The 20246-nt window shown below is 43.8% G+C and overlaps 1 protein-coding gene across 1 annotated transcript in view; it reads left to right on the forward strand.

The window, feature by feature from the left end:
• The window catches only part of LOC127577312 (synaptic vesicle membrane protein VAT-1 homolog-like), a 147692-nt gene that overhangs the window by 65659 nt on the left and 61787 nt on the right, over nt 1-20246 (forward strand). Inside the window, exon 7 of the mRNA XM_052028417.1 lies at nt 3373-3567. Within this exon, the coding sequence (XP_051884377.1) occupies nt 3373-3567 (195 nt within the window). The remainder of the gene's footprint in view (nt 1-3372; nt 3568-20246) is intronic.

The following is a 20246-nucleotide window of genomic DNA, read 5'->3' on the forward strand; positions in this document are numbered from 1 at the left end:
CCCACCCCAACACCACCCTCCCTTGGAGTGCATTGGTGGGAGGAGGATGTATGTTTGTTGAATCCACATTCTGCTTAACCAGGAATGGGGGAATATTAGGAACTGGCAAGAATTCAGACAAATAAAATCCTTGCCATAATTTAAAGCTCCTGGAGGAATTCATTTGCCCCTTGCATTTGAATGTTCAATTACTTAACCACTGCTCCTGTGAAATGGGAGAAGCTGGGATTGTTCCTGTAACAATGGAAGGGCGAAGGGGAGATTAAATACAGGTGGTTAAAATAATGAAGTGAGGGAACCTATTGCAAGGGACACAGGTTGAGGAGATTTAGTACAAGACAGGAAATGAAGAGAATGTAATTACTTGGTGCGTTATCTGGAGTTCTTGACCTCAAAAGGGGCAGGGAGCAAACTCTGTCATGATTTTCAAAAGGGAATTGGATGAATGAAAAGGGAAAATAGTGGGGTTGCAGAGATGAATGGGTTAGCCATGGGATTAGATGGGCTGAACAGTCTCCTTTCATGTTGCATTGCAATTGCAATTGTGACGTAGGGTTTTGTCAACCAGAAACAAGAGCTTTATTCTGTTCTGATACATCCTCTGCTTGTGGGTTGCATCTTGCAGCTCAGCACTGAGCAAGTAGCTGCATGTATTCATGTGATGTGAAAGATTCCTGATCAGTGAATGAGCACCTTGTACAGCGACGCATTGAGGGTTATGTCCTAGGGAAGTTAACGGAGGATTCTGGATCACGAGCAACACCTTCCATTGCTACTGCACTCGTACCTGTGTGATTCCCTTCACCACATCACGGTACTTGTACTGTCCAAGAAACAAAGTATAGGATGATCCAGAAAAGAGAGAAAGAGAAAGACAGATACAGAAAAAAGAAAATAGTAAAGAGCAACAGAAAATATGATAGGGTAATAGAGTAATACAGCACGGAAACAGATAAGATATGGTAAGATCCTTATTAGGATCAAAACACACAGTGAAATGCATCTTTTGCGTAGAGTGTTCTGGGGGCAGCCCGCAAGTGTCGCCACGCTTCCGGCGCCAACATAGCATGTCCACAACTTCCTAACCCATACGTCTTTGGAATGTGGGAGGAAACCAGAGCACTCAGAGGAAACCCACGCAGACATGAGGATAATGTACAAACTCCTTACAGACAGCGGCGGGAATTGAACCTGGGTCTCTGGCGCTGTAATAGTGTTACGCTAACCGCTACACTACCATGATTGCCCTTCGGCTCAATTCGTCCGTGCCGGCCTAGGTGCCTATCTAAGCTAGTCCCACTTGCCCACGTTTGGCCCATATCCCTTGAAACTTTTCCTATCCGTGTACGGGCAGGCATGGTAGTGTAGCGGTTAGTGTAACGCTATTACAGTGCCAGCGACCTGGGTTCAATTCCGGCTGCTGTTTGTAGGGAGTTTGTACATTCTCCCTGTGTCTGCGTGGGTTTCCTCCAGGTGCTCCGGTTTCCTCCCACATCCCAAAGACGTATGGGTTAGGAAGTTGCGGGCATGCTATGTTGGCGCCGGAAGCGCGGCGACACTTGCGGGCTGCCCCCAGAACACTTGACACAAAAAAAAGATGCATTTCGCTTTGTGTTTCAATGTACATGTGACTAATAAATCTATCTGTCTATCTGGTAATTGTACCTAACTCCATCACTTCCACTGGCAGTTCATTCCAGACACCCGCCATGCAAAATCTGACCCTCAGATCTCTTTAAAATTTGTCCCCCCCCCACCCCCCATCCTTAAACCTATGCTCTCTAGTTTTAGACACCCTTACCATGGGGAATAGACCATGAGTACCTCCCATATCTATACCTCTCATGATTTTATAAACCTCTATAAGGTCACCCCTCAGCCTCGTTTGCTCCAAGGAAAACAGTCCCAGCCTATCTCATCTCTCCTGATAACTCAAGCCCTCCAGTCCCAGCAACATCCTTGTGAATCTTTTCTGGTCCCTCTCTTGCTTAATTACGTTCTTCCTATAGTGTAGTAACATGATGTCCCAACTCTTGTACTCAATGCTATGGCCAGTGAAGGCAAGCATGCCACGTACCTTCACCACCCTGTCTACCTGTGTTGCCACTTTCAGGGAACCATGTACTTGTACCCCTTGGTCTCTCTGTTCAACAACACTCCCCGGGCCTTGCCATTCACTGTTTACGTCTGCTGTGGTTTAACTTTCAAAAATGTATCACTTTGTACTTGTCTGAGTTAAATTCTATCTGCCATGTCTTTGCCCACTTTCCCAGTTGATTAATATCCCACTGTAACCTTAGAAAAAAGAGAAATAAATTAACTAACTAACTAACGTTTATACATCATTTTTTACCAGCTCACAGTGCTTTAGATCTAATGAAATATTTTTGAATTGCAGTTACTGTTGTAACACAGGAAGTACTGCACAACAAGCAACCACAAGCTGCAATGCAGTTACTGTGGACATTGAAACATGTTGGCAGGAATAGTTTGCCAAAAATATGGAAACAGGAAGTGAGATTCAGTGTACAGGAAGTAAGTGTAATTGCCATTTTATAAAATACCTTATGATAAATTTAGCTGTTTCTTAGGTGGGGCAAACATCAAACTTGCAATTACATGGAAGTTAAAAAATCTTGATGATAAATTGAGCAGAAAAAAGATGCTGCTGGGAAGAGGTAGATCAGGAGAGGGGGAGGTCATGTGGAGAAGAAGCACCAAGATAGAATAGATGGGCTGAGTGTTCTGTTTCTGTGCTGTGCATTCCATGGGCATAGTAGGTTCAATACTGATTTTGTTCAATGTCCTGACTGTAATACAGTCCACGATAATACATGTCATATATAGGGAATTGCCTCATTTCCTTCCGAGGAAGATTCAAACCCACAACCTCAGCTCAGTGTTGAGGCTCGGCTTGTCGTGATCATGTTATCCACTGCTTGTTTTATTTAGACAATTAAGCTGGATTATTGCCATGTTTTGACATGCAGACATATTGCCACACTCATTACATCATAGCCACGTTATACCTGGAAGTCACTAAATCTGTGTTGTCGCTTATATGTTAAATCATAGCTGTGTTATACCTGTAAAAATTAAGTCATAGCTGTGTCCTAGCCTAATCATTTAGTTGTAGCTATAGTATACCTGTATCTCATTAAGTTGTCAAGGTGTTATATCCATGACATTTAACTAGTGGGTATGTTATTTTCAGAAACTCATAGCTGTATCGTAGCTGTGCTCATTAAGTCTTAGAACTGTTGTACCTGTATCTCATTAGACCATATCGTATCAGTAATTCACAAAATCCATGCAGAGCCAGGCATATGGCTTCAAAACGGATATAACGAGAGTGAAATCTTCCCTTTCCAGTGGTGGCAGGTGGAAAAGGTGAACCCCATAAAGCTCTATGAAGAGAACAAAGTCATTGCTGGATTTTCTTTGCTTAACCTTCTCTTCAAACAAAACCGAGGGGCCAAGGTGAAGGCAGTGATGGATAAGCTGATATCACTGTACAACCAGAAGAAGATCAGACCCTTAGTCGACTCGTTATGGGCTCTGGAAGAGGTAAGACCATTGTTTTAGTTACAGCACATCCAGAGTTGTTGTGGAGAATTATAAATCATCGCTACATTAAATCTCATTTGCTGATGTCAATTTGGCATCTTAAGGCTTGGCTTGGGGTTTTGGCTAGCCAGAACAGTTTATCTAAAACTAGCCAGTTTTGGTCTGTGTGGACATATCTGTCTCTCAGCCAGGGGATTCCTTGTGACTTCCTGTGGGCTCCACATGGCTTTCCAAACTTTATCAGGGTTGAAATTGAGCACCTGGATCCAGAGGACTTGTGTGACTCTGGAGGGAACATTGGTGAGATCCTGGTGAACAGGGAGGTGTTCATCTTCCTCACTTTGTGACAGAGAGTTGCAGTGTCGTGGTGAATGGTGCAGGGGTGGTTTGCCAACATGAGCAGCTGGAGAATCAGGTGTATTTACGAAATATTACAAGAGTGAGTTGTATATTGGTTGTGGCTGCATTTTGCCATTACTAATGCCAAGTTACTGACTGTGAAAGAGCCAGTGCTGATGTCCACACCACTGAAGCAGATGCTTCCCAACCTATGCTTGCTGGTTCCTTGCACATGTCAATATTGTCTTCATCTTGCTGGCTCCTTCTTTAGGTTTTGCATCATAGAACATAGAACACAGCACAGTACAGGCCCTTTGGCCCATGATGTTGTGTCAACATTTTATCCTGCTCTAAGATCTATCTAACCCTTCCCTCCCACATAGCCCTCCATTTATCTGTCATTCATGTAGCTATCTAAGAGTCTCTTAAATGTTCTTAATGTATTTGCCGGGGTAGTGCGTTCTACGCACCCACCACTCTCTGTGTAAAAAAAACTTGCCTCTGACATCCTCCTTATAACTTGCTCCAATCACCTTAAAATTATGCCCCCTTGTGTTAGTTATTTTCGCCCTGGGAAAAAGTCTGAATGTCCACTCGATCTCTGCCTTTTTATTATCTTGTACACCTCTATCAAGTCATCTCTCGTCCTCCTTCTCTCCAAAGAGAAAAGCCCTAGCTCACTCAACCTATCCTCATAAGGCATGCTCTCCAATCCAGGCAGCATCCTGGTAAATCTCCTCTGCACCCTCTCTAAAACTTCCACATCCTTCCTGTAATGAGGTGACTCTGAGATAAATTGGGATGGAGTTATGTCTCACATTATTCAAATGCAAGGCTGCAAATATTTCACTCTCCATACCTTGAGAATTGCTTGCCAGTTGGTGTGAAGTAAGTCATTAGTCAGAGAAATATGAAGCAAACAATTTAACACCATTCATCAAACTGAAGGCAACAAAATTGGATAAAAACAGGTGATAAAAAGATGTTTAACTCCTTTTGAATATGTTGATGTTCATAAAGCCTTGTCAAGATCCTCGGCGAAGATTTGAGACAGAACTGAAATCTAACAGCCAGAGTTCTGGACCATTGATCCATGGACATGAATTTCAATCCCACAAAGGCAATTTAATGAATTTCAATTCAAATAATTAAATAAAATAAATATTGTATCAGCTATGGGACCTGATCTGGCTGTGGGGAACTTCAGTACCATCAGTGTGTTTGGTTCTTTTTTGCCTTCACAGTTTGGGATAATTGATAAACATAAATCCTGGCATTGGTCAAAACATTCACATCCAATGAATGAATAAATATAAAATAAGCTTGTGGAATCTCAGGTGAATGTATTAATTGGATCAATATTTCAGGGAAAGATAAAAAGGTTGTTATAATTAGGATCTATGCTTGAGCTGAGGGCAACGTCAACTAATGGATTCCCACTGGACCAGATCTGGGAGTTTAGGCATTTACAAAGTTTTTCAGTGACTTTGACTGATGACCTGTAAATTATCTTTCTGCATTGAGTAGGTTCTATTGAAGATATGAATATTCGATATGTGCTTGTGCCAATACCAAGCTGTCATCCAGGGATTTACACAGATAAGGCTCTTGCCTCTCATTGTTGATTAAGGCAATGCTTGCTTAACAAACCATGATCATTAGTGAAGTTAAGGATTAGCCAGAGACTTTTGTGCTTCCAAGTCAGGTGTAACCTCCCCATATTGGCGTTGGGCATTAGGGACTGTCTGTTTCAGGACCCTGTGGGAAATAAGATGCCTGTGCATGAGCAGTTTCTGCCTCCATATCAGGGATCTGCCTGGGCCTTCTGGAGAAGAGTGCATCACAACTGGGTCATTACTAATGCTGGAGGAAGCTCAGCTGTGTGAAGGCTGAGGGCCAGGAGAAAAAGCCAACAGAGAGTTGGAGGAGGGTATAGGGATTGCATATCATGACAAGATCATGGCACAATCTGCATGAAGGACTCTGATTGATTCAGAATCAATGGAAAGTGTTCAACCTGGAGTGACTGCACTCCAGAACATAGAACATAGAACAGTACAGCACAGGAACAGGCCCTTCGGCCCATAGTGTTGTGCCGAGCTAATTAAACTAGTAATTAAACGCCTAACTAAACTACTCCCTTCTGCCCCCACAATGTCCATATCCCTCCATTCTCTGCACATTCCCTGGCAGACACGGTAGTGTAGCGGTTAGCGTAACGCTATTACAGTGCCAGCGGCCCAGGTTCAATTCCGGCTGCTGTCTGTAAGGAGTTTGTATGTTCTCCCCGTGTCTGCGTGGGTTTCCTCTGGGTGCTCTAGTTTCCTCTCACATTCCAAAGACGTACAGCTTAGGAAGTTATGGGCATGCTATGTTGGCGCCGGAAGTGTGGCGACACTTGCAGGCTGCCCCCAGAACACTCTATGCAAAAGACGTATTTCACTGTGTGTTTTGATGTACATGTGACTAATAAAGATATCTTATCTCATCTTATCTTACATTCATGTGCCTATCTAAGAACCTCTTAAATCTGCCATCATATCTGCCTCCACCACCACCACCACCCCTGGCAGCACATTCCAGGCACCCACCGCCCTCTGTGTAAAAAAAATTGCCCCACGCATCTCCTCTGAACTTTTCTCCTCTCGCCTTAAATGTGCAGCCTCTAGTATTAGACATTTTGACCCTGGGCAAAAGATACCTGCTGTCTACTCCATCTATGCCCCTCTTAATCTTATAAAAGTCCATCATATCTCCCCTCAGTCTCTGTCACTCCAGAGAAAACAACAGAAGATTCAGTTGAAGATTAAAAGTGCGGTCTGTCAGATTGGATCAGGAGAGGATTGGGAATGTAAGTTGCTAGTCTTTAATTCTCTCCTCCCCTTCCAATGGTTTTGACAGGCAGGGTGTTGACAAGGGAACCTCTGTTTCCCCTTCCCTTGAAGCCCATAGTTAACTATTCCCCCCCACAACCTCAGGCAACCACACACTCTGATGAAAGATCACACCACGATGAAGGCCATTGACCCAAAATGTTTCATCTTTTCATTTTCTCTCTCTCCCAATTCTGATGAAGGGTCTTTGACCTGAAAAGTTAACTCTCCACAGATGCTGCCTGGAGATACAAGAGACCGCAGATGCTTCCTGACCTGAGCATTTGCAGCATTCAGGTTTTTATCTTAGATTTCCTCTATCTGCAGCGTTTTGTTTATTAGTACACTCCGGCTATCAGGATTCAAACATTCTCCCTCCATTTTGTCTTCCTATCTGCATTAAGAATTCTGTGGTAGTGCTTCAAATGAAAGTTCAGGAGCTCTCTTTGTCCCCTCTGTACACTGGCCAGTGTTTGCTTTTCAGCCAACGTCTCCAAAACAGGTCTTCATTTCTGTTTGTGGGAGCTTGCTTTGTGTAAATTGACTGCCTTGTTTCCCACAGTGTACCAGTGGATTATACTTGAAATCGTCTTTAGTCACGAAGTTGTACAGTAAAGAAACAGGCCATTCCATCTGCAATGTCCATGCTGACCTTTGTGCCCGGTGACATTGATCCCAGTTGCCTGCATTAGGACTGTATCCTTCATTTAAAGTACATTGGGATCCTGAAAGGGAGGTAAAAGGAGCTATCAAAATGCAGGTCCTTTTTGTTGTCTTATTCGGGAAGGGGAAGGAATAAAAAAACAATGTTTCATTGTCTCAGTTATAAGTGATGTAGGCGTTTGTCTCTTGCACATTATACTCTGTGCTTGGCCTGAACAGGCCAGGTTGGGTAAAACTAGTTATGGCTCACAGAGCAGCACAATTGTTCGGTCTCCTTACCGAACTAAGGATGTACTTGCCATAGAGGGACTGCAGCGAAGATTCATTAGACTGGTTCCAGGGATGGCGTGCTTGCCAAGTGAGAAGAGATTGAGCAGACTGGGACTGCATTCTTTAGTGTTTAGAGAAATTAGAGATCTCCTTAAAACTTATAAAACCCCTGAAGAGTTTGACAGGCTGGATGCAGGGGAGGAGGTTTCCCCTGACTGAGTTGGGAATAAAAGGTAGAATATTTAGGACTGAGATGAGGAGACATTTCTTCAGTCAGAAGATGGTGAACCTTTGGAATCCCCTACCCTGGATGGAGATGCAGACTCAGTCATTGAGTTCATTCAGAGAGTGATGGATTTCTAGACATTAAGGACATGAAGGGATATGGGAATGCTCCTGAGAAAATGGCACTGAGGTAGAAGATCAGCCATGATCTTGATGAATGGTTGAGCAGGCTCAAAGGGCTGGATGGCCTATTCATATTTCTCATGTTATGACATTGGAAAACCATTCAGCCCATTGAGTCGATCCCATCAATCTTATTCCCCACTTATTTCCCAGTCAGTTATGGTGAAGCAACGACGATGTATTTCCAAGTCAGGATGGTGTGTGGCTTGGAGGGCAACTTCCAAGGGGTGGTGTTCCCCGTGCTTTTGCTGCCCTTGTCCTTCTAGTTGGAAGAGGTGGTGGGTCTGGAAGATGCTGTCTAAGGAGTCTTGGTGATTTTCTGCTACTGTGCATCAGTGGTGGAGTGACTGAGTGGTTGTGGAGGGGGTGCCTATCTAGCGGAGTGCTATGTCCCATATGGTGTCGAGCTTCTTGAGTGTTGTTGAAGCTGCACTCGTCCAGGCAAGTGGAGGGTGCTCCATCGCACTCCTGACTTGTGGATGGTGAACAGTCTTTGAGGAGTTAGGATATGAGTTCTTATGTTGTGGTGTCCATAAGGCGGGCATTCCTAACCCAGGGATGGCCTGTATTTATGTAGTATCTCAATGCAGTTTGAATTAAATATAAACCAAGTTTATTGATGCAGAAAAGCAGGGGTGGGGGGGGGGAGGTTGAGGAGAGAATAAAAGAGAAGTTCTATAATGGGGTACAAGGCAGGAGCAATTAAATGGTTGACCACTTTCATATGGAACAACCTGCAATTGCTTTTATCGTATTGAGACGACTTGGAGCATTGTGTGTTGACAGCAGCGATGCTCCCAGGCAGACACTGATGAGGAGACACATATCTGCTGTACATCTTCATAAATTGCGAGAAGATAAAGTTCGCAGCTGTCCTTTACTGGAATGTGGGGAGACAAGGGCAGGCAAGGAAGCCAGGACCGCAGGAGACATAATTCATGAATATTTAGCTTAGATATCAGAGTTCAGCGGTGGAGAAAAATTAAATCAATGATAGAGATCACTTGAACAAGGGCAGGAAAAGATGAAATTGCAAACAGGCTTTGTGATTAGATTGGCTCTCCACTTCTATTTTGCTCTGTCACATCAGTAGTACCCTCACTTTTGTTTAGATTTCTTCTCTGAAACCCTGGAATATTTTACAACATTTAAGATACCAAGTTGTTGTTGTTTGAGGGCGACTTGCCTTATGTAGGAAGTATTGCAGTATGACACCCCAGTGCAGTCTTGAGTGACCATAATTTAGGTGTATACCTTTAAGGGGCTATTAAAAGCTAATTGATGATGCTTAAATATACAGCTATCTAAATGCGTAGTTTTCAGATGTCTTATGTTAGTCTGTGACTGGTTCAGTCAAAGAAGAAACCTGCATTTCTACAGCGCCCCTTGTGACCTCGATGTGCTCCAGAACCTTTTGCAACCAGTGAAGCAGTCACTATTGTAAAGTGAGAAACACAACAGCAAATTTGTGCACAGCAAGCTCCCACAAATAGCACTGTGATAATGACCTGACAACGTGCCTTTCAATAACATTGATGGTGGGATAAACATTGGGCAGGACACTGGAAAAGATCTTCCAAGGACACTTTATAAAATAATGTCGGATCTCTTCCATCCCCCTGAGAAGGCACACGGTGATTTGATTTAATGTTTTGCATGAGGTGTGACACCTCGGACAGGCCAAAGTTTCCTCAATTTTGTACCGGAGCCTCCGCCTAAATTCTTATGCACCTCTCTGCACTGGGCCCTGACACCATAACTTGCTGGCTCAGAACCACAAGTGCTATCCACTAGCTCACAAGTATTTTTCTGTTCATTAGTTTGACTCCATTTATCCTTGGAACTGTTTGGGTGCTGCAGTGTCCTTTTGAGTTGAAATGAATGGTGACTGATTGAGGTGCTTGGTAACTGAGAGCAGGATGTCACCAACCCCAAGTAATGATGTGGCCCTTTAAGAAACCTATCTTTTGAAGGGAAGTGTGTGGCCCCTTTAAGAATCTCCTCTTTGAAAGGTAATTGGAACAAGACTGGACTGCTATCAGTTGGGATTGAGTGGCTTTGGGTCAGATGGTTGTGGTTTAAGTCACTTTCCAGAGGTTTTACAAAGTAGTACTCTGGGGTCAGATTATGGCTGTTCTGCATTTTCAGAGAGTTTACCTTTAAGATAAAACTTTAATCTGAGAGATTGTCTGCTCTCTAGGGTGGACTTAAAAGACCCCACAGTGCTATGTTGAAGAAGAGCAGGAGGGTTAGTGCCTTGGCCAACATTCACCCCTCAATCTACTTCACAAAGCACCTGGTTTTTGCTCATCATCACGTTGGTGTTTGTGGGAACTTGCTGCATTTCCTGCATTAATACAATGACTGCATTTCCAAAAGTACTTCACTGATTGACACCCTGAAAGGAATGTGGATGGTGTTACAGAAATGCAGCTCTGCCTGAGAGTGGTTAAAGGTTTCTCCAGCCATTTGGATGCGAAAGGGTGAAGGAAAGTCAGAAAGATTGGGAGCTGAAGAGTTTTCATGGAGAGATAAGGCATGGAGACAGACCTTCCACTTACTGACTCCATGCTCACCATTAACTGCTTGTTTTTACTCTAACCCTATCTTAACCCATCTTATTAGAGTGTGGAGATGTATGGCAAGAAATGAACCCTTCAGCCCATCTCCTTGCTAACCTTTTGGTCCATCTACACTAATCCCATTTGGCCGCATTAGGACCATATCCTTCTATGCTTTGCCTATTTAAGTGTCAGTCTGAAAGCCTCCTAACCACAGTGATTGTATCTGATTCCACCATCTCCCCTGGCAATGAGATGCAGATATCAACACTTGAAATAGATGTCGATTGAAGCTTTAAAAAGCGAGAGAGGCTTTTTTTTGCCAAAGATTTTGAACAGGAATGAATAAATGTGGTTAAGTCACATGCCAACCAATGTCTAATTGAATGGCTGGCTCAAGATAATGCACATAATATCAGTGGAAAGTCTTGCCTTTATCACAGAGCACTATTTTGACTAAATTATGGAGCTCTCATATCTTTAATTATGTGGCTTGCACACTGGTTAACACATGTTCATTCTCTTATCAGATGCTCAAAACTTGGACTAAATGTCACTTTGGCTCACTTGGGAGTTGTTTCCTGAGACAGAAGGCTGTGGGTTTAACTGTTTGGGTGTAAGGCAACATTATCATTAAGTTATGGGACTAGAATCCAGGAGCATGGGCCATTGATGCAGAGAGATGAGTTCAAATCCCACCCCAGTAGCTGGGGAATTTAAATTCAAGTAATTAAATAAATTTGAAGCAAAAGAACAAATATTAGAAATGGTTGTCATTAAAATCCCAACTCATTCATAAATGCCTTTAAGGGAAGGGTATCTGTCAATGCCCACATGTGACTCCAGGCTCTGCAATGTGGTTGACACTTAACTGCCAGTGGGCCCAGCTAGCTATTCAGTTCAAGGGCATTTGGGGTTGGACAATAAGAGCTGACTGAGTCAATAGGACCAACATCCTGCGAAATCTTTAAAAAAAAATGAGCACAGGGATCCAACTGCAGCTTCTGGGCAGTGCTGAGGGAGAGCAGCACTGTCAGACGACATTCTTTTCACGATGAGGCATCAACCTACGCACTGTAGTGAGTATATAAATAATCCCTCGGCCCTGTTTCACAGACGAGCAGGAACCAGATCTCCAGTGTTCTTCCCAATGTTAATCCTTATCTGGGGGTATCATGTTAATGTCTGTGGGAGCTTGCTGTGCATGAATTGACTGCCATGTTTCTTACATTTCAATTGTGACAACACCTGCAACATAACCAACATAGGGTGGAGATCACTTAGGTGATGTCCTGAGATGATAAAGAAATGAAAAACCTTTGTCAATTTCCTCAACTATTAAACTGAGGCCCCATCAACCCTCATTGGTAGATGCAGGCACTGTGTTGGAGGAGGTCAGAAAGGAATTACTCCCAGTGTTTGGGCTAGTGTCATTATCCAGTCAATAGTACCAACGTATCAAATTAATATGATGCAGTCCTGATGCAGGGTTTTGACCTGAAACATCGACAGTTTCTTTCCGCCCACAGATGGTGCATGACCCGTTGAGTTCCTCCAGCAGATTGTTTGTTGCTATCACATTATCTGTTCATTACCTCATTGTTGTTTGTGGAATCTTGCAAGGCACAATTTAGTTATTCAACTTCCAACACTTCAAAAAGTTGCGCAGTCCCTTGTGGTCAAGGATAATGTGCTTCTCCTTCAGTTCTGTGGGTTCTGACTGATGGGGGACCCACAGACTCTGCCACAGGTGAGGCAGGAGGTGTTTGAGGGCAGGTGGGGTGTGTTGTTTAGGATGTGCTTCTGGGCTGCTTTGTACTCCGATGCAAGGAGTTGAAGTTCCTGGTGCCATCCTGAATACTGCTTCTCCATTTTGAGCGATCATGGATCAGGGATACCCACACGTTGATGGGGATGTTGCACTTTTTTCAAAGAGGCTTTCAGAGTTGCCCTTAAGTCTTTTCCTCTGTCCTCCTGGCCCTCTCTTGCTGTGACAGAGCTCGGAATAAAGTGTCTGTTTAGGGAGATTGGTGTTGGATGTGTGAACGATATGGCCCATCGGAGTATAGTAAGGACCTCAATCCTGGGGATGTTGGCCTGGCAGAGTTGGCTGACATTGGCTTGCTTATTCTGCTAATGGATTTGGAAGACTTTACACAGCGGCTCAATGACTGAAGTGGGAGTGACCTCGGTACTGGAGTGGAGGTGAAGTAGGTTGAGTGGAGTTTCAGCTTTCCTGTAGATCAGCTTCACTCCAGAAGTGTTGGCAGCATTGCGTTGAGGAAGACTGGGAAATGAAATGGGGAGATGATGCAGCCTTGCTTGATGTCAGTCTGCACTGCCTCTGTAAACCCAAACGCCCGAGGCCCACCATACTGAAAGTCAAAACGGAAGGAAAACTATCAGGGTCATCACTTTGAAGAGCTCCTCCACCATGACTCTATCAATGGTATTTGGTATTGGTATTGGTTTATTATTGTCACTTGTACCGAGGTACAGTGAAAAACTTGTCTTGCAAACTGATCGTACAGGTCAATTCATTACATGGTGCAGATACATTGAGTTAGTACAGAGTGCATTGAGGTAGCACAGGGTAAAAACAATAACAGAATACAGAGTAAAGTGTCACAGCTACAGGGAAGTGCATTGCAGGTAGACAATAAGGTGCAAGGTCAAACAAAGTACATTGTGCGGTCATCTCATCATATGAAGGGAACCGTTCAATAGTCTTATCACCGTGGGATAGAAGCTGTCCTTGAGCCTGGTGGTATGTGCCCTCAGGCTCCTGTATCTTCTATGATGTGAGTGCCCTTGGCTCCATTTTGCTGCAAGCCACCTAACAGCCTCACTACCAAGCTCAGAATGGCAAGAAGTGGCAAAGGCCACACGCCAACTGAAAAGTGACAGTTCCTTGGGATCAGACACTGTCCTTGCTGAAGTTTTAAAACTTGGCAGAGAGAAATTTCAGTCACAAATTCATAACCTTGTCTCCCACATCTGGGAGGAGGAGGATGTACCGGTAATTACACCATAATTAAGACCGTCTTTAAGGAGACAAATCCAACAGTGATAACTACAGAGGAATCTCCCTGTTGTTTGCCACAGGGAAGGTCATTGCCAGAATCCTCCTTAACCACCATTGGCTGAAGAGCTGCTCAGCGAATCACAGTGTGGATAACAGAGGACATGATCTTCACCTTTTACCAACTTCAAGATGTGGCTTAAAGTATTTGCTTCTGTAGTTATCACAGTTGAATTTGTCTCCTTTCTTGAAGGTGGTCACGATTATGGTGTCCAAGATATGTGTGTAGCATCAACCAATTATATAAGGCCCTAATCAATCTTGGTCTCCATCAGCTGAGTGGATAATCCTTCTCAAAATTGGGCTCTGTCAGAAATTTGATTCCACTTACAAGTGTTGAATGATGCCACACCAATGGTGATTCTACCCAACAGGTCTGAAACAGACCCAATCTCCCAGCAGACCTCAGAATGTACTTCATCTGCTGCAAAGGGAGGAAAAGTGCTGTAGAAAAATGTTTTATTTTCTCTTGTGATTGGAAAGGCAGCAGAAAATGGTAGCTTGAAGTAGCTTGAATATGTGTCAACAAATGAGGCTATTCATTATTGCTAAAAGCATTTAGCCTTATGAGCTGTGTGCTTTAACATGAATTAGAATTGTACTGGGATTGAGATTTCTGCAGACCCTGCACAATTTAGGTCGACTGGCACATTTTTAAAATGACTGTCCATTGCAATATTCCAAATGAAGAGAAATAACTTAATTAAAAATGAGATTCCACACCGAAGTGATTTTGTTTACATGAAATCACTTACACTGGTGAAAGAGACAATTGATTGTCCCCTGTGCTTGAAGCAATAAGCAGGGACCAGTGGAATTGTGAGTTGTATTGGAGACTTCAAGAGACGTCAAGGATTTTAAACGTTTCAAGATGTGGGTCAGAATGCTCCAAGGTTCAAGTCCGCAATGATATTTGGCAAACTGATGTGTATTAACCATTTGAGAACTTGAACATTATCTATCCACTCTGCTAGTATGTATTAAAGGAATGAACATTCTCTGTTTCATTGTATTTAAGATAAGATTAGATAAAATTTCTTTATTAGTCACATGTACATCGAAACACACAGTGAAATGCAACTTTTGCACGGAGTGCTCTGGGGGCAGCCCGCAAGTGTCACCACGCTTCTGGCGCCAACATAGCATGTCCACAACTTCCTAACCCGTACGTCTTTGGAATGTGAGAGGAAACCGGAACACCCAGAGGAAACCCACGCAGACACGGGGAGAACGTACAAACTCCTTAAGACAGCGGCTGGAATTGAACCTAGGTCTCTGGCACTGTAACAGCGTTATGCTAACTACTACACTACCATATAGTCACTCTCCTCAAAGCTCTCATTGCTGATTGTAGTTACTGTTCATTATTTTCATAATTTTGCAACAGTGTATAATAACTAAGCTCCATCTCATATGCTGATGTCAGCCTGAGTTAATCATACCCCTCAGGAGGATGGTGATGGATTCAAGCTCCACTTAGGTCCTGAACATATAATCCAGGCTGATGCAGCAGTGGGGTTCTCAGGGAGTGCTGCACTATCAGAAGTGTTGTATATCTGATGTCTGCCTGTCCAGCTGGTGTGAAGAGATCCAACGTTACTGTATGAACAAGAGCAGGGAGTTCTTTGATCCAACATGGAGTTCAGAAGGATGAGAAGGGATCTCAAGGAAACCTACTGAATACTGAAAGGTCTGAGTAGAGTGGACATGGAGAGGATATTTCCCTTAGTAGGAGAGTCCAGGATCAGAAGGCACAGCCTCAGAATAAAGGGACGTTCCTTTAGAACTGAGATGAGGAGGAATTTCTTCAGCCAGAGGGTGGTGAATCTGTGGAATTCATTGCTACAGATGGCTGTGGAGGCCAAGTCATTGGGTATATTGAGAACATAGAACACTACAGCACAGTACAGGCCCTTCGGCCCATAATGTTGTGCCGACATTTTATCCTGCTCTAATATCTTTCTAACCCTTCCCTTCCACATAGCCCTCCATTTCTCTATCATTCATGTGGCTATCTAAGAGTCTCTTAAATGTCCCTAATGTATCTGCCACCACAACCTCTGCTGGCAGTGCGTTCCACACACCCACCACTCTCTGTGTAAAAAAACTTACCCTTGACATCCCCCTGATACCTTCCTCCAATCACCTTAAAATTATGTCCCCTTGTATTAGCCATAAGGCAGAGATTGATGGGTTCTTGATTGGTAAGGGGGTTAAGGGTTATGGGGAGAGGGCAGGAGAATGGGATTGAAAAGAAAATCAGCCATGATTGAATGGTGGAGTAGACTTGATGGGCCGAATGGCCTAATTCTGCTCCTTTATCTTATGGTCTTATGCTTCATGGAGTGAAACAACAGTTTCATGGAGTGCTGATTTAATGAGTGGTTTAACGTGTGTATGAGCTCAGTCTGTGAGTATCCAGGCAAAAGATCACACCCAGCCCCAGCCTAGCCCTGGGAATTTTATTCTGGTACCCCCCCCCCCACCCAAAGTGAAACCCTATCTTCTGGAACATTGATGGCTTTCAGTGGGGCTAGTCTTTTGAAAAGGGCTATTCTTGGCAACACTTTGATATTCTTTTTAAAATATCAAATCAGAGCATCAAATCCATCTGCTCAGGCAATGATTATTCTTAAGACTGAGATCAATAGATGTTTGAGAAGGGAGAATCAGGTGGGGAAGTGTAATTGTAGCTCAGAGTCTGCCATCATCTTATTGATGAGCAGAGCGGGTTCGAAGGGCTGTGTGTCCTACTCCTGCTCCAGTTTCTTATTAGAAACTTGAAATCTGAACAAGTTAATGGGCACACAGGTTTAAGCACTGAGTTACTCTGTTTTCTCTTGGCACAGATTGCCTGAATCAGTGTAACTGTTGCAAAAGATCGCAGGAATTCAAATCCTGTTCAGTACAACTGAAACATCCACGACACACATGCGACTACTTGTCACGCTCCTTAACAGCCAGTGAACAGAGGGAGAGTAGATCGTAGGTTCATAGAGTCATACTGCGCAGAAACAGGCCCTTCAACCCACCATGGCCATACCAACCATCAAGCACCCATCTGTACTCACCCATTTACCAGCACTTGGTCTCTCGTCTTCAGTGCTTTGGCAATTCAAGCATTTGTCCAGATACTTCTTAAATGTTGTGAGAGTACCCGTCTCCACCACCCCCTCAGGCAGTGCGTTCCACAGTCCAGCCATCCTCTGGGTGAAAAATTCCTCCCCAGATTCGCTCTGCACCTCCCTTATCCTAAACCTATGGCTTCTAGTTTTAGACACCTGTGCTGTGGGGAAAAGTTTCCTACTTTCTATCCTATCCATGCCCCTCATTATTTCTGTCGCTCTATCAGGTTGCCTTTAGCCTTCTCTGTTTCTAGGTAAATAAACCTAATTTATCCACTCATAACCAAAGTGCTCCATCCCAGGCAACATCCTGGTGAATCTCTGCTGGAACCTCTTCACATCCTTCCTGTGGTGTGGAGATCAGGACTGCATATAGCACTCCAACTGTAACCTAACCAATGTTTGATAAAGTTGTACCGGAACCCCTCCTGCTCTTATATTCTATGACCCGGTTAATGAGGGCAAGTATCCTTTACGTCTTCTTCACTACATCTACCAGTGCTGCCACCTTCAGGAATCCTTGGACTTGTACACCAGGGTCCTTCTATTCCTCAATACTCCCTTGGGCCCTTGTGGATGTTGCTTACTTTGGGAGGTAGTGGAGCTGCATGGGTCTACCCTTGGGCTCTTTTCTCCAGAAGAAAACGAACTCTGGATGTAAGATTTTGCAAGGTTGATCTGGAGATGTATCTACCTACAAGGAGTTTCCAAAACCATGAGTAATAACTATAAGACAGTCAGTAATACATCCAGGAAGGAGTTCAGAAGAAATTGCTTCATCCATGGATGGTGGGAATGTAGAACTCATCACCATGAGTAGAGGTTGAGGCATCAGGAAGACTAAGATTTCAGGGGAAACTTGGAAAGGACGTTGATGAGAAAATAACAGGAGGATACAGGGAGCAGTTCAGACGAGGAAGAGTATAAAGACCAGCAAAACCCAGTTGTGTTGAATAGCTGTCCCTTTACTGTAAAGTAGTATAGTGGCTAATCTGCTAGGTTTGTTTCCAGAAGGCAGGATCTGGACTTAATGTGTTCAAGTCCCAGCTGGGACACTTAAATTCAAGTAAATAAGGCAGGAATAAGGAACTAGGTGCAGTAAGGGTGACTGTGAAATGACTGCATTGTTATTAAAATCTCCAACACTTAAGTAATGTTCTTCATTTGAGGAATCTGTCATCTTTGCTGCCTTGGCTGACTCCCAGCAACGTGCTTGACTCTTAACTAGCCTCTGCAATGGCCCAGCAAGTCCTCAGTTCAAGGGTGTTGAAAGATGGTCAACATGTCAGCCTTGCGAATGACATGCAAAACTTGAAGATGAATGAAGAAGATAATTCCATATCACCAACATGACGATTACTACGAACAAGAAGGCCACCGTATTTCAGACTAACTCATGTGGTGCTAATAGAACTGCTGTCTCACAGTGCCAGTGATCTGGGTTCAATCCTGAGACCTGTGACCACGTGGGTTTCCTCTCTGGGTGCTCCAGTTTCTTCTCCCACATCCCAAAGGCATGCAGGTTGGTAAGTTAATTAGCCACCATAAATTCCACACCCCGCCCCCCAGTTTTTTCCCCCAGGCTGTCAGGCTCCTGAATACCCTGGAGGCAGTTTCAGACAAATGCCGCGTCAAAAGCCCTGGTTTGCACAACAGTGTATAAGAACTTTGGCTGCTGCTGAACATGTTTATACAATTAGTACAACACAATGAATTTTCTATTTTTCTTCATCCAACTCAGTTCTGCACTAACTCTGCACTAAATTTGTATTTTGTATATACCGTTCTTTGCACTATTTGTACTTGCACAATTTTTTTTCTGTGTTTATTGTATGTCTTCTGTTTTATGTATGTCCTCTGTTGCAAGAGTCTGGGGGAAACGACATTTCGTTCTGCCATGTGTTTTTATAGCATGGATGAATAACAATAAAGTAACTTGAACTTGAACTGTGTGTAGGTGTGTGGTAGAATTGGGGGAATTGTTGGGAATATGGAGAACATAAAATGGGAGCAGTGCAGGATTTGTGGAACTGGGTGCTTGATAGTCTGCTTGGACTCAGTGGGCTGAAGGGCCTGTTGGATGTTGCCTTGGCTGGAAAGTCAGCATAGTCAACAGTGGACTGCCACCATTATTGATGTGTGTTTGGAACTGTCGGTGCAGTGGAAATGTTACTTTGACAAATACAACAAAATAAATTTATGCAGTGAAGGATATTGGAGTTTAAATTTGTCTCTGGTTCTGGCACAGATTGGCGATGAATTGGACATCCTGTTTTACCCTCCACCAGCAGTTCTCTTCAAGCAAGATGTTATTTTTTTTATCTGCAGTATATGCCAATTGTGGAATTGTTATGGCACAGAAGGAGACTATTTGGCCCACTGAGTTCATGCTGGCTCTTGGCAGGATAACCCCATCAGCCCTGTTCCCTACTCTTTCGCAGTAGCCTCAAGTGCCTATCCAATTCCCTTTCAAAAGCCCTGCCTGATTCTATTTCCCCCCCTCCCCTGCAGGCACCGAGTTGCAGATCCTGATCCTCCTGAGAATAACAAAACAAAATCTCCCATGTATCTTTTGTCCAAACCGGGTGGTGAGGGGACTGGAAAGGGAGAAGGAAACTAGGTGGAGGGCTCGGAGGAGAGCACTGGTGGTGTGGGTTACCTCACACACATTTCCTCCATTTCCCGCATGTCTGCTCTTACTCACCTCACCCCACTCGCATGTTTCCTCTCCCCAGGTTTCATCTCCCTTTGTTCACCTTTCCCATCTTCTCCCACCACCTGGTTCCACCGAACCATCACCCCTTCCCCATCTGGTTCCACCAATCAACTACCAGCCCACCCCACCCCTTGCACTGCTGTGTACTGCCAATCCTTCCTCTTCCCTCTCAGTCCTGATCCAGGGTCTCGACCTAAAATGTCGACTTACACCTTTTGCCTCCACAGATGCTGATTGACCTGCTGAGTTCTTGCAGTGTTCTGTTTTGTTGTTCTAGATTACAGCATCTACAGTATCTTTTGCCTTTGTAACTTCTATATAGCCTGGAATTAATTTTGTTGTGGCTTAAATGTAAACTTGCAGACTTGGAGCTAAAAGATTTCCTTGCCTCAGTGAGCCAGCTGCTGGGCGGCTTGTAAGTGGGTTCTTGTATAAACTACCTGCTGTTTTCTCATCCCTTGCCCTCTGTACAGAGATTCTTGGCCTCCAAATGCAGCATCTCCCACGACTATGTTAATTAGTACAAGAGCTCAATATAATATTGAGTGCTCAGACCAAATAGCACTGAGAGAGCAGAGTGGTGAACCAAGTAACATAGATAGATCAGGCTAATTAATATGGAATGATATTGATAATCAGGAA

This window comes from Pristis pectinata, chromosome 13 (assembly GCF_009764475.1).
Source record: "Pristis pectinata isolate sPriPec2 chromosome 13, sPriPec2.1.pri, whole genome shotgun sequence".
Classification (NCBI taxonomy): Eukaryota; Metazoa; Chordata; class Chondrichthyes; order Rhinopristiformes; family Pristidae; genus Pristis; species Pristis pectinata.